Here is a 13,085-nt window from a genome sequence, read left to right as displayed (position 1 = left end):
GATAGGAGAGGCTCAAGTTGTGGAACGTTTTACATCTTCGAGCTCGGAGGGGTGGAGGTCATCTTAGGGGTAGAGTGGCTAGCAAAGCTTGGGGAGGTGACGGTGGACTGGAGAGTTTTAACGATGAAGTACAGACAAGGAGATAAGAGGATAATTGTACAAGGGGATCCCACGTTAGAGAGGAGGGTGGTGGGCCCCGAAGCTTTAAAAAAAATAGATGAGGTGGCAACATGTTTTTTGGTCTGGGAGTTGGGCCTGTGCGAGACCCATACAGGCAGCCCAAAGTGTTCAGGCCTTACGGAAAAACAGAAGCAGCAGATGGGGGATTTACTAGAACAACATGACGTGGTGTTCACGGAGCTTGAGGGGTTGCCACCTAGCAGGGAGACGGTGCATCAGATACACCTTAAAGAGGGAATTGGTCCGATCAATGTCAGGCCGTACCGATACCCACATGTAATGAAAGATGAGATCGAGCAGCAAGTTTCGGAGATGCTCCGATCGGGGGTGATCCGTCCGAGCCATAGCCCGTACTCCAGCCCAGTAATTTTAGTCAAGAAAAAAGATGGCAGTTGGCGTTTCTGCATAGACTACAGAGCCCTGAATAGAGCGACGGTGCCGGATAAGTTTCCCATACCGGTGATAGAAGAGCTGTTGGACGAGTTAGGGGGGGCTTCCTATTTTTCTAAGGTGGACTTGAAGGCCGGGTACCACCAAATCCGCATGGCCGAGAAGGATATCGAGAAGACGGCGTTCCGCACGCACCAGGGACATTACGAGTTTGTCGTGATGCCTTTCGGGCTCACCAACGCGCCGGCAACATTCCAGAGCACTATGAACCATCTCTTCAAGCCCTATTTGCGGAAGTTTGTGCTCGTATTCTTCGACGATATACTGGTCTACAGTCGAACTTGGGAGGAGCACTTGGAGCACGTTGGGAAAGTCCTGTCAACACTGAGACGGGATCAGTGGGTGGCCAATCGGAGGAAGTGTGAGTTCGGGCAAACCCAAGTCAAATACTTGGGACACATTATCTCTCACAAAGGCGTGGAGATGGACGATGAAAAGATAAAGGCGGTGGTGGATTGGGAACGGCCAAAATCAGTGAAGAGTGTGAGGGGATTTTTGGGTTTGTCGGGGTATTATCGAAGGTTCATCAGGGACTACGGCAAAATTGCCAGGCCTCTAACGGATCTATTGAAAAAAGGAGGATTCACCTGGAATGAGAAAGCAGAGGAGGCATGGCAAGCGTTGAAGACAGCCGTCACGACAGCCCCGGTATTGTCCCTCCCAAATTTTCAGCAACCCTTTCACATTGAGTGTGATGCGTCGGGCAAAGGGGTTGGCGCTGTATTGATGCAGGGGAAGAAGCCGATAGCCTTTTTCAGCAAGGCCTTATCTGAAGGAGCTCTCAGCAAGTCCATTTATGAAAAAGAACTGATGGCTCTGGTATTAGCGATCCAGCATTGGCGTCCTTATCTTTTGGGACAGAGATTCATAGTCCACACTGACCAGAGGAGCCTCCGGTATCTCTTGGAGCAGCGCATCACGACACAGAATCAACAAAACTGGATAGCTAAATTGCTGGGATACGATTTTGAAATCATATATAAGGTGGGGACTACCAACCGAGTGGCAGATGCGTTGTCCCGAAGAGATGAGGGGGTGAACGACGAAGATAAGGAGTTGTCGGTGATAGCCAGGCCCTATTGGCAAGATTTCGAAGAAGTAATGAAGGAGGTAGCCGAGGACGAGAAACTACGTAAGGTGATAGAAGAGATAGAGGTGGACCCAAATTCTCACCCAGCATACACGATAGAACATGGAAGACTGCACTACAAGGGGAGGTTGGTGTTGTCGGCGCAGTCTTCGTGGCTACCAAGATTGATGGCAGAGTTTCACCTAACACAGATGGGGGGTCATTCAGGAGTTTACCGGACGTATAGGAGGATAGCTCAGTCCTTATTTTGGGTGGGGATGAAAAAGGACATTACAGAGTTCGTGGCTAAATGTCTTGTGTGCCAACAACACAAGTATTTAGCGTCATCACCGCAAGGATTACTACAACCCTTGCCCATTCCGAATGCAATATGGGAAGAGCTTAGCATGGATTTCGTGGTGCGGCTACCTAAGTCTCAGGGGTACGACGCTATTTTAGTGGTGGTGGACCGACTGAGCAAGTATGCCCATTTCATACCACTCAAGCATCCTTATTCGGCAAGGACGGTGGCTGAGATTTTTCTAAGAGAAGTAGTACGGTTGCATGGGATTCCAAAATCCATCGTGACCGACAGAGACCCCTTGTTCTTAAGCATGTTCTGGAATGAATTGTTCAAAGGCCAAGGGACGCAGTTAAAAATGAGCACCGCGTATCACCCGGAGACGGACGGGCAGACAGAGGTGGTGAACCGGGTGTTAGAAGGATATCTCAGGTGTTTCTGTTCAGAGCAGCCAAAAGGGTGGATGACTGTGTTATCGTGGGCGGAGTTTTGGTATAACACGTGCTATCAAGGGGCAATCCGATGCACCCCTTTTGAGGCTGTCTACGGGCGAGCACCTCCCTCCTTGCACAGATTCATTCCTGGTGAATCTCTAGTGGAGGCTGTGAATCAAGAGCTTCAAACAAGGGACGAAGCTTTGAAACAATTGAAGTTTCATCTTGAGCGCGCGCAAGATCTTATGGTGCGACAAGCTAATAAAAAGAGGAGGGTTGCGAACGTGGCAGTAGGGGACTGGGTGTATTTGAAGATACGACCCCATAGGCAATCCTCGATGCCTACCAGACTCCACCCAAAGCTATCAGCCAGATACTTTGGGCCGTTCCGGATAATTCAGATGGTAGGGGAGGCAGCCTGTAAGCTGCAGCTGCCAGAGACAGCTCGAATACATCCTGTGTTCCATGTTTCACAGGTGAAAAAGGCATTAGGAGAACATCCGGCGGAGAGGGAGTTACCACCGGACCTGCAGGCAGAGGGGCCTTCGTTTTGGCCCATGAAAATTTTGGGAAGGAGGCAGAGGACCGAAGAAGGCAGAAGTGTGCAGCAGGTGCTGGTCGAATGGCAACAAGGAGGGCCAGAAGGGGCCACTTGGGAAGATGAAATAACAATCAAGGAGCAGTACCCTGATTTCAACCTTGGGGACAAGGTTGATGATGAAGGGGGGGGTATTGATAGGAATAAGAAAAGGTGGTTAGTGTATGAGAGAAGGAATAAGTGCAACTGACTATAACAAACTAACTGTCTAGGACAGTTAAGGGGGGGAGCGTGTAAGATTGTATAAATACTGGCTGGTTAGAAGAGTTATGGGTTGTTGATTGTTTAGATTGTTAACGGGTACTTACCTGTTGAAGAGGGTTATGCCTCTGGGTGCTGTTTGTACAAACCTTTTACTGTGAATACAATTGATTTCTTCCAATCTTTCTGTGTTTCTTGGAGTGAAAGTGAGAATTGATATTAGGTTCCCAAGTCTGGAACCTAACACTACCACTCACCTGCAAATATTTGGATAGAAATTAATAATAATTTGAAGTAGAAGGAAATCAATGGGGTGGGGGGTGGCAAATTTGCTTAATTTTAACGATAGATGTAATTATATCCAAAAGAAAATTGAGAAACCAAAATCCCACTCATTCCAAACTAGACTGACATAAAGTGTAACTGAGCTGCCACCCCCCACCCATTTGATACATCACTTTGGCATGAGTTGAATCTAGGAAATGACTTCATACATTTTCTTCCCGGTCTATACAGATGCTTGCCAGAGAAATTATAGAGGATAGTTTACTTTCATTTTTGACACGGGAGGATCCAAATGTTGAACTTGCAGGGGAAGCTATTTCACAAATGGTAATTGTGACTTTTACTTGTTGTATTTTAATTTTCTTTATTTAAACTTTCGGTTTTACCATTAATCTTTTGATGTAGGTGCTTCCAAAGATAACAGTTGGATCATCATCAATGGCCTTATTGGCTAAGACATCCTTAATGGGTCTGTGGTTCTACTTGAGAAATTTTCTCTTTTCAGATGAAATTATGTTAGTTTTTTTATCATAATTACATGTTTTTAACTTGAAAGTTTTATATTCTGTGCAACATGATTTATTCAGCCAAATACGTATCCAAAAGTGAGGGTAAAAGTTGGACATATCAGAAAGCTAAATCTTTTATCTTGGAGGCTATTGAAATGAATCTTTCATATAGTTTGGAAGAGCTGGAGAAGCTTGCTAATGAAGAATCTGAGACCTACCCTCTTGGTCCAACTGTAGCACTTACCTATCTGTCAGTTTTGAAGGATTGTGAAGAACATTGTTTGAATGAAGGTTCTGAAGTCAAAAGGCTTGGGGGACTTCATGTGATTGGTACATCTTTACATGAGTCCCGGAGAATAGATAACCAGGTGGGTAATTGCTAAGACCCTCTTTTCAGAATTAAGAATTTCAAAGCCTAACAAGAGACAACAGTACACAAGGAGAAAAAAAATTCTGAATTACCTCTAGTTCTGAAAACTCATTACTAGTCAATAACGATGGTAGCCAATATCGATGGTATACAAACACCTCTCAAAGGATATTACTCCTTGGCACCTTTCTACCAACGTTATCTTCATTTATAGGGAAAACTGAATAAACTAACTCTTCTAACTTCCTGTTTCACTGGTACCCTTTTACCCCTTATTTTTTCATCATATAACCCACGTTCAAACCCTTTTCCCTTGAAGTTTGTTGCTCTGACTGGTCCTTACAGTACTTAGCATGGTAAAAGTGTAACATTCCAACCTGTTTTTGCTGTATTGTTTGCTTTGTATGATTAATGGGTTCGAGATGCTAAAGTCTATCATTCCTGTGTAATCCTTCTGAAATCCTTTATTTAGTTAGGGAGTAAAGTGTTAAATTGTTTTGAACCGGGAAAAGCTATTTCCCATGAAGAATCCTTACTGTGTGGTGGCTGAATGGGGGTATCAGTTCCTGTGTATTGTGAAGTCTGTTAGAGACATTTGACTTTGGATATGACCATATGTCATTTGGTTGCTATTGTTTTCTGAACTTGTGTATGTGTCTAGCTTCTGCTGACAGACAATTATACTGCAGCTTCTTTGATCTGACTCCTTAACAAATTTCACAATCTATGACTAATTTGGTTTCAGCTTAAATGATATAGTTGCTTGACTGATTTGGCTATATACGGAATATTCTTTTTATATAGTTTACTGTTTGATCATGAATAATGTTAACTTGGCATCAAATTGTTATTTACTTGTATATGCAAAAAACATATAGTACAGTAGACATATTTGTAACATGTAATAAATATTAGTACTTATGCCTCCAATAATATATTATTGGGGCTTCGTGAGAGTTTGGGACAGTATACTGAAGTTCTACTCAGCTAGTTTAAGTACCTCAATGATGGAAAACTTATGGTCTTCTCCATTTATTCGTAAAAATATAATAATAGTATTAATAATAATAATTATAATAATAATTATTATTATTACTACCATCATCCTAGCACTTTTGTTCTCACATCTTTTAATATTATTTTCTCTAGCTGCGTGGCAGAGCAGGGAGACAAGGGGATCCAGGATCAACACGATTTATGGTCAGGTAGTAATAGTAGACTACTCACTTCTCAATCTTACTCGTTGGCAAACTATTGTTTGATTTTTGGGTGCTGCAATTGTTTTTGAATAATATTATAAATGGATGGTGGGTTTGACACTGAATTAATTAAAAGTGATATGTGATCCACATCCAAGCTGAAACTACTCTCCGTAGCTACCATTTTTTACATCTGAAACATGCATCTAAGGTTTTAAATGCCAAACCACACACACTATTATTTTAAGTAGAAGAGAGACAATAACCAAATTCATTGGTTTTCATGTGTCTATACTAGTGGAAGTGTGTAACATAATGTATACATGGCAACAAGGTATTGGAGAGTATAATAGTGTTAGAATCTTGTGGTTGTAGATATGTTTGAATCCTATAGATATAGTAATTAATGATATAATTATCAATTGATGATATTCGGAATATTATGTAATTTTTTTCTCCTCTATAAATTGAATAGCTCCAATGTGGTCTAAACAAACAAATTTCATCATACACATTTTGATAAGACTTTTAAGGTGTATGTTGGAAAAAAGGTTCAAAATTAGAAGTTACAAAACAGTTAACAGTAGTTGGACAGTTTATGGGTGGTTAGAGGAAGTTATTTAGTCTAGTAGGGGTTATCTTTTAAGGAGGAAACGGCTCCTCCTGCAGGGGTGCGTATTTTCGTTTTAGAACAGGGCTTGTCCTTTGCAGAAGGGATTTTCTTCCCTTGGAAGCTGTTGAATGTTTTTTGTATTATGTTTTTCCTAATTAAAGTGTGATCATACATTGTGCAGTAAGATTTGTGTGATAATTTCTTAAACCGAATTTGAAATCTGGTTTCTTGTCTCCAAGAAACCTAACACATTCTTAATTTCTCTCTTCTCAACATGGTATCGAATCTAACAAGAAGGGAATCCTAGTTTGTGTCTTTCTCGTGGACCCACTGCCACTGCTCTTGGGTGTTAAAGTTTTTGAATTGAAACCGTGTATGTTTTCCAATTTCTCTTTTTGTTACGATCTAAGGTAGGGGTAATAATAAGGGTTGGAAAGTATATGAGCAGAGAGAATATTTAGTATAAGTTAATTAGAGTAAATAAATATAGTATAAGTTAATTAGAGTAAATAAATATATATTTTGGGAAATATTCAATATAAGATATTTATAATTAAGGATATATGCTAGGATAATATACGGAGAGATATTTATATTAAATATAGGGATATTTATATTAAATATTAGGTTTAATCATTCACGAAGTCCTTTTTTCGCGTGGAATCTCAATTTAGTCCCTTTGTTTTTGGAAATCTCAATTGGGTTCCAAATTTATGAAAATTGCAACAATTGGATCCTTTCCGTTAAATTGTCTTCAACGGCGTTAGTGTGTGTCTGACGTGGCACGTTGTAGTCAGTTTCTTAACTGACGTGGCTGACTGAAGTAGGACAGCTGAAGCACGTGAATAATTCAGTGTTTTAAGTAAAAAGAAAATGAAAGTTTTAAAGCAAAATTGGGATTGAGAATGTTATTTTATCGAATTAGGGATTGGGATTCTTTTGAGTTTTTCTAGGGTTCGTCCAAAGTTCAATCCAGTTCAGAAATTGGGGTATCATTTTGGGGATTTAGGGTTTAATCCAAGTTGACAGAGTGTGCAGTTGTCGTCGTCGTCGGAGTTGTGGGACTTTCTTCAGTTTTAATACAAGGGGCGCATCTCTCAATTTTAATTTACTCATAGATGTGAGAGTGAAGGGAGAATCCAAATTCGGATTTTTGAAACGGGATCGACGCCCGTTGAACACCTTGACTCCATTTCTATTCTTCTTCACTGAGACACACTCATCGTATAACACACGCCTCTCCATCGTTGCTCCCCACCGATTCACGAAAGCCTAATTTCGGTAGTTCCTGTTCCGGGGGAGCGAAGAGCTAGGGTTGGATTGAGCTGAGGTAGCAGCAGATGCAGCAGCTCCTCCTCTGAGGGAATGGAAGGTGGCAAGAGAATTAGTGTGAGCCCTCAACCTTGCTGCGGTCGAAGGATCGTTGCTGCCAAGAAGAGGCCGCGTGTAGCGGATGGCTTCGTCAACAGCGTCAAGAAACTCCAGGGACACGAAATTGCAGCGTGTAAAATCTCTTGATGGATCTGATTTTAAATTCTTTGCAACAGTGTTGTATAGGGCCTTTACCATACTTTTTAAGTCACAGTCTTTAAACAATTAAGCAGAATCATGTGTTGTTCTTGGTAATTTGTAAGAATTCAAGGCCTGTATGCTACTGGGGGATTGAAGGTTTGTATGTTGGATACAGAATGACTCAGTTGACTGTTCATAACATAATTTTTGTTTTTGGTTTACTTAAAAAATTGAATTATCCACGAGCTGCCCTACTTCAGTCAGCCACGTCAGTTAAGAAACTGCCTACAGCGTGCCACGTCAAACACACACTAACGCCGTTGGAGATAATTTAACGGAAAGGATCCAATTGTTGCAATTTTCATAAATTTGGGACCCAATTGAGATTTCCAAAAACAAAGGGACTAAATTGAGATTTCACGCGAAAAAAGAGAATTCGTGAATGATTAAACCTAAATATTAAATATAGGGATATTTATATTAAATATATTCTAGAGAAATATTTAATAAGAGATGGGCGGGAAATAATTAGTATAAATAAAGTTAGAGTCTAGGGTTAAAGACATGCTTTTGATTATTGAGTTTTGTGACAGACATTATTGTCTTGTGAGGGAGGTTATGCTCTCAAAGTAATTGAAGGAGGTTATGCTCCCAATTATTGTTTACCCTTGTTTATTCAGATATTACCATCGAGATTAATTTATCCATTGTTATTCGTTTATTGTTCTATTACGTGTGTTTATTGTTCTATTACGTGTGAGAGACTGTGAAAGGTTGTATTTAGATAGTTTACGTACTCAGGTACGTAACAATTGGTCCGACCTGCCGGATCGTCAAGGGAGGAAACTGCCGGATCGTCAAGGGAGGAAACAGCCGGATCGTCAAGGGAGGAAACTGTCGGATCCTAATAGAGACGAGTGAAAGACATCATGGAGGGAAGAATGCATGCAATTGAAGGGAAACTGGAGAGCATGGGGCACAAACTAAAGAACATGGAGTTGTCCCTAAGGAGGTTGAAGGCAGAGTTGAGTGGAATACGCCATGAAGTCCAAGCTCCAAATGGGAAGGGACTGCTGAAACCGATCGATAGTGGACTAACGGATCCGAATGTGAGCGAACTGCCAGAGCCAAACGATAGCAGACTGCTGGATCCGAACGTGAAAGAACGGACGCAACCTACAGAGAGAGGACTTACCGAGCCGAACGGGAGGAGACAGCCAGAACCGAACGTGAGAAAACTACCTGAACCAAACGGTCTAGTATTGGAAGGAAGAATGAAGGCTTTGGAAGGAAGGGCAGATGGAAGAATCAATACCCTGGAGAGAACCATGGAGTCTGTGAAGAGATGGGCCGACAAAAAGAACAGGGGGCTTGCAGTGTTTGGTACACTGGCAGAAGGAAGAGAGCGACGTGAAGTACTGAAAGACATTGACAACCATTCCCTCAGGGCTCATGATTCAGGAGAAGTGGTAACCAGAATGCTGGACGAAGAATGGAAGACATTAGAGAAGGTTTTACCACCACCCGAACCTCCAGACATGAATTGATGAGGAGCCATGAGATCAAGCTCCCCGTTTCCAACCTTGAGGACAAGGTTGTTTTGCAGCGGGGTGTAATGTTACGATCTAAGGTAGGGGTAATAATAAGGGTTGGAAAGTATATGAGCAGAGAGAATATTTAGTATAAGTTAATTAGAGTAAATAAATATAGTATAAGTTAATTAGAGTAAATAAATATATATTTTGGGAAATATTCAATATAAGATATTTATAATTAAGGATATATGCTAGGATAATATACGAAGAGATATTTATATTAAATATAGGGATATTTATATTAAATATTAAATATAGGGATATTTATATTAAATATTAAATATAGGGATATTTATATTAAATATTAAATATAGGAATATTTATATTAAATATTAAATATAGGGATATTTATATTAAATATATTCTAGAGAAATATTTAATAAGAGATGGGCGGGAAATAATTAGTATAAATAAAGTTAGAGTCTAGGGTTAAAGACATGCTTTTGATTATTGAGTTTTGTGACAGACATTATTGTCTTGTGAGGGAGGTTATGCTCTCAAAGTAATTGAAGGAGGTTATGCTCCCAATTATTGTTTACCCTTGTTTATTCAGATATTACCATCAATAAAAGAGATTCATTCATCCAATATCGTTCGTTTATTGTTCTGTTACGTGTGAGAGAGTGTGAAAGGTTATATTGGGTTAGTTTACGTACCCAGGTCCGTAACACTTTTTCTCTTGCTGTCTTTTATTGTTCGTTGTTGTCAGCGTCGCCTTTCTTTACTGACAAGGTTTTGGCAAGCTCTTTTTGGCTGACAATCACAACCACTGGCATTGCCTTGTTGTGGACTAACCCTGACAACCTCTCTTCCATAGAATGACCCATGCCCTCATCCCCCTCACCCCTCTCACCATATTTCACTCTCTGCTGCCACCTCCACTGAACATGTCAGCACATCCGGCTATGTTTCTAATAGATATCTTTGTGACCAAACTCACCTAGCTATGCTGGTTTTTGATTTGTGGTCTTTCTCCCATTCCACATTGTTTGGCTAATATCCTCTGTTTGGCTGAGTATTCTTTGTTTGACTATTTTTCACACTATTTGACTTTTTTTCTCCCTCTGAGGCTGATTTATGAAGACTACGAAACCTAATGCATCAATTTTCACTAACTTTGTGGTTGTCTTGCTATCTACTTAATAGACTGGATTGCAATAATTATGATTCCTGGTCCTCAAACATAAATGTTGGCCATCAAGGTTATCTTCACCATATCACTAAAGAAGAAATTGTGGTTGAATTGAAAGTACCCAGCCTAAATGGAGTAACATTGATGCTCAACCTTGTTGGGTGTTGTCTACTATTCATTCCTCAATCAAATATATTTTTTTCACTCCCACGACAAGTGTAAATTGGTTTGGACACGGGCCAAGTCAATTTATGCTAATGATATACAAAATGTCTATCGAGTATATTAGCACCACATGGATGCGGTTGTGGCACAGACACTTCATGGAACCATGTCAACCTATTGAGGTTGTCTAAATGGTCTTCATGATTTTAATGAACTTTTGTCATTTTCTGCCCTTGCCAAGGAATTGGAGAATCTTCGTTGCCTTTTTGTTTTGCTAACTTTGTACGGTTTATCTGTAGAGTACTCCTAGGTTCAGATTAGATTTTAGGATCCCCTTCTGCCCTCACTAAGTCTACTACTCGGTCTTCTTTGCTTTGCATTCCTTCTAAACCAACCACTGACTCACAATTAATCAAACCTTGATCTCACAAGGAGGTGATCATGGTTGGTGATCATTGGTCATGGTTCAAGTGTGACCATTGCAGCAAAATTTGTCACACCATTGATTTGCTTTGCATGGTTGACCACCTAAAACAACTCATGCAGTAAACTTTTGCTCTTTTGGATTCTATTGTGTAGTCTGCTCCTGCAAAATATGTTTTTGATTGTAACATACTACAACCAATTTCCATGGATGGTACGGGGATCGTTAGGCCTTCGGTTCCATTGCTTCTGTTGCGCACATTAGTTATTCTTTTGCTGACATCTCTAACTCTTTGGGCTTAAGGGCTTTCAATTCTGAGGCCATTGGTTAATAAGTCAGTTCACAACACTTTCCTTTCAAAAATAATTTTGTGGGTTGATATAGTCTGAAAGGAATTGGAAGGCCAAAGTAAAATTTACTTTCTGTCAGCATTTGAAGTTTCTTCCAATATACAAAACAGTTGCTATTAATACACTGTCTTTTTTTATTTAACTATTTATGTGTGAATTTGGATTGATGTCTTGATTTTTGCTTAAAATGGGAAAACCTTGAGTTTTATGGAGGAACTATCAAATAGTATTTTCTTCTTTGTCAAAAAACCATGATTGACGTGGTAGTAATTGTCGTGATATATTTTAGGATGTTTTTATATTTGATGGGCTGTATTTATGCAACAGTTATGTGCTGCATTTATTAGGTTTATTTATGTATGATTGATCCCGTAATCATAGGGATCTGTTTCTTAGAATTAACTGTCTGCATTTCCTAAAATATGCAGCTAACCCATGTATATTTATAGAGGTTAATAACCTCATAATGAGAATAAGAAAGAAATAATATTCCTTCTAAATTTGAGATGGTATCAGAGCTCCCGATCCCTGGGAGTCTCTGACCGTGCCACCAAACTGTAGCCGCAGCCTTCATTGCTGCGCGATCTGTAACCTAAAATCGCAGCCTTTATTGTTGCGCCCCGGAGCTAGCCTTCATTGCAGCGTAACTCCTTCCACCTTGATTCCTCCTTGATATGGCTGAAGTAGTGAATCTGGAAACTAGGGACAGTCCCCAAACCACTGGAGAAATGCAGAATATTCATTCCACTTATAGGTTAAATGGGAAGAACTATCTCAAATGGTCTCAAATCATTAAGACCATCTTGAAAGGTAAAGGGAAGATCAGTCACCTGACTGTTAATGCACTAGATGAGACTAATCCCAAATTCAAATCATGGGATGAAGAAGACTCCATGATCATGGCATGGCTATGGAATTTAATGGTCCCAGAAATCAGTGATACCTGTATGTTTCTGAAATCAGCAAAAGAAATTTGGGAGGCAGCTGAACAAACTTACTCTAAGGCCAAGGATGCTGCTCAAATTTATGATGTAAAAGTGAAGACTGTGGCTGCCAAACAGGGAAATAAATCAGTCATAGAATATGCCAATCAACTCAAGTCTCTATGGATGGAACTGGATCACTATCGAGTTATAAAAGCAAAATGCTCAGAAGACTCAGCAATTCTAAAGGAGTATATTGAACAAGATAGGGTCTATGTTTTTTTGGTAGGCCTAAACCTTGAATATGACCAAGTTCGAATCCAAATCCTGGGAAAGAAAAGGTTCCATGGCTTAATGAAGTGGTGGCCATTATCCGGAGTGAAGAAAGCAGGAGAGGGCTGATGCTGGAAACCTCAACCACCGAAAATTCTGCAATGATAGCTGAAGGAGGAACAATCATGATTGCCAACCAGAAAAAAAACTGGGTTCCCAATATGGAGAAAAAATATGAGGAGGTTTGGTGTACTCATTGTAATAAGCCACGCCACACAAGGGATAAGTGTTGGAAATTACACGGAAAACCCCCAAGCCAAGAATGGGGGCCAAAAAACCCAAGCCGAGAGTGGGGGCAAAAAGGAGGGCAAGGGCAAGCATACATTGCTAATGGTCAAAGTGAAGAATCTGCACAGTTGAATCATGAAGAGATAGAACGGGTAAGAGCACTTCTTAGTAAATTGGAGAAGCCCACCAGTACAGGTACGTGTACATTGACATA

General features: G+C 40.4%; 1 protein-coding gene across 1 annotated transcript in view; it reads left to right on the top strand.

Annotated features, from left to right (window-relative positions):
* Positions 1 to 13,085, top strand: part of SECA2 (Preprotein translocase SecA family protein) — a 52,691-nt gene that overhangs the window by 11,334 nt on the left and 28,272 nt on the right. Inside the window, exons 18-21 of the mRNA XM_088106773.1 lie at positions 3,750 to 3,845; positions 3,924 to 3,987; positions 4,106 to 4,395; positions 5,547 to 5,602. Of these exons, the coding sequence (XP_087962899.1) occupies positions 3,750 to 3,845; positions 3,924 to 3,987; positions 4,106 to 4,395; positions 5,547 to 5,602 (506 nt within the window). The remainder of the gene's footprint in view (positions 1 to 3,749; positions 3,846 to 3,923; positions 3,988 to 4,105; positions 4,396 to 5,546; positions 5,603 to 13,085) is intronic.

Source organism: Vigna umbellata, chromosome 2 (genome assembly GCF_029865625.1).
Source record: "Vigna umbellata cultivar VRB3 chromosome 2, Vumbellata_1.0, whole genome shotgun sequence".
Lineage (NCBI taxonomy): Eukaryota > Viridiplantae > Streptophyta > Magnoliopsida > Fabales > Fabaceae > Vigna > Vigna umbellata.
Note: the sequence above shows the minus strand (reverse complement) of the source record. Positions and strands in the feature narration are given on the sequence as shown.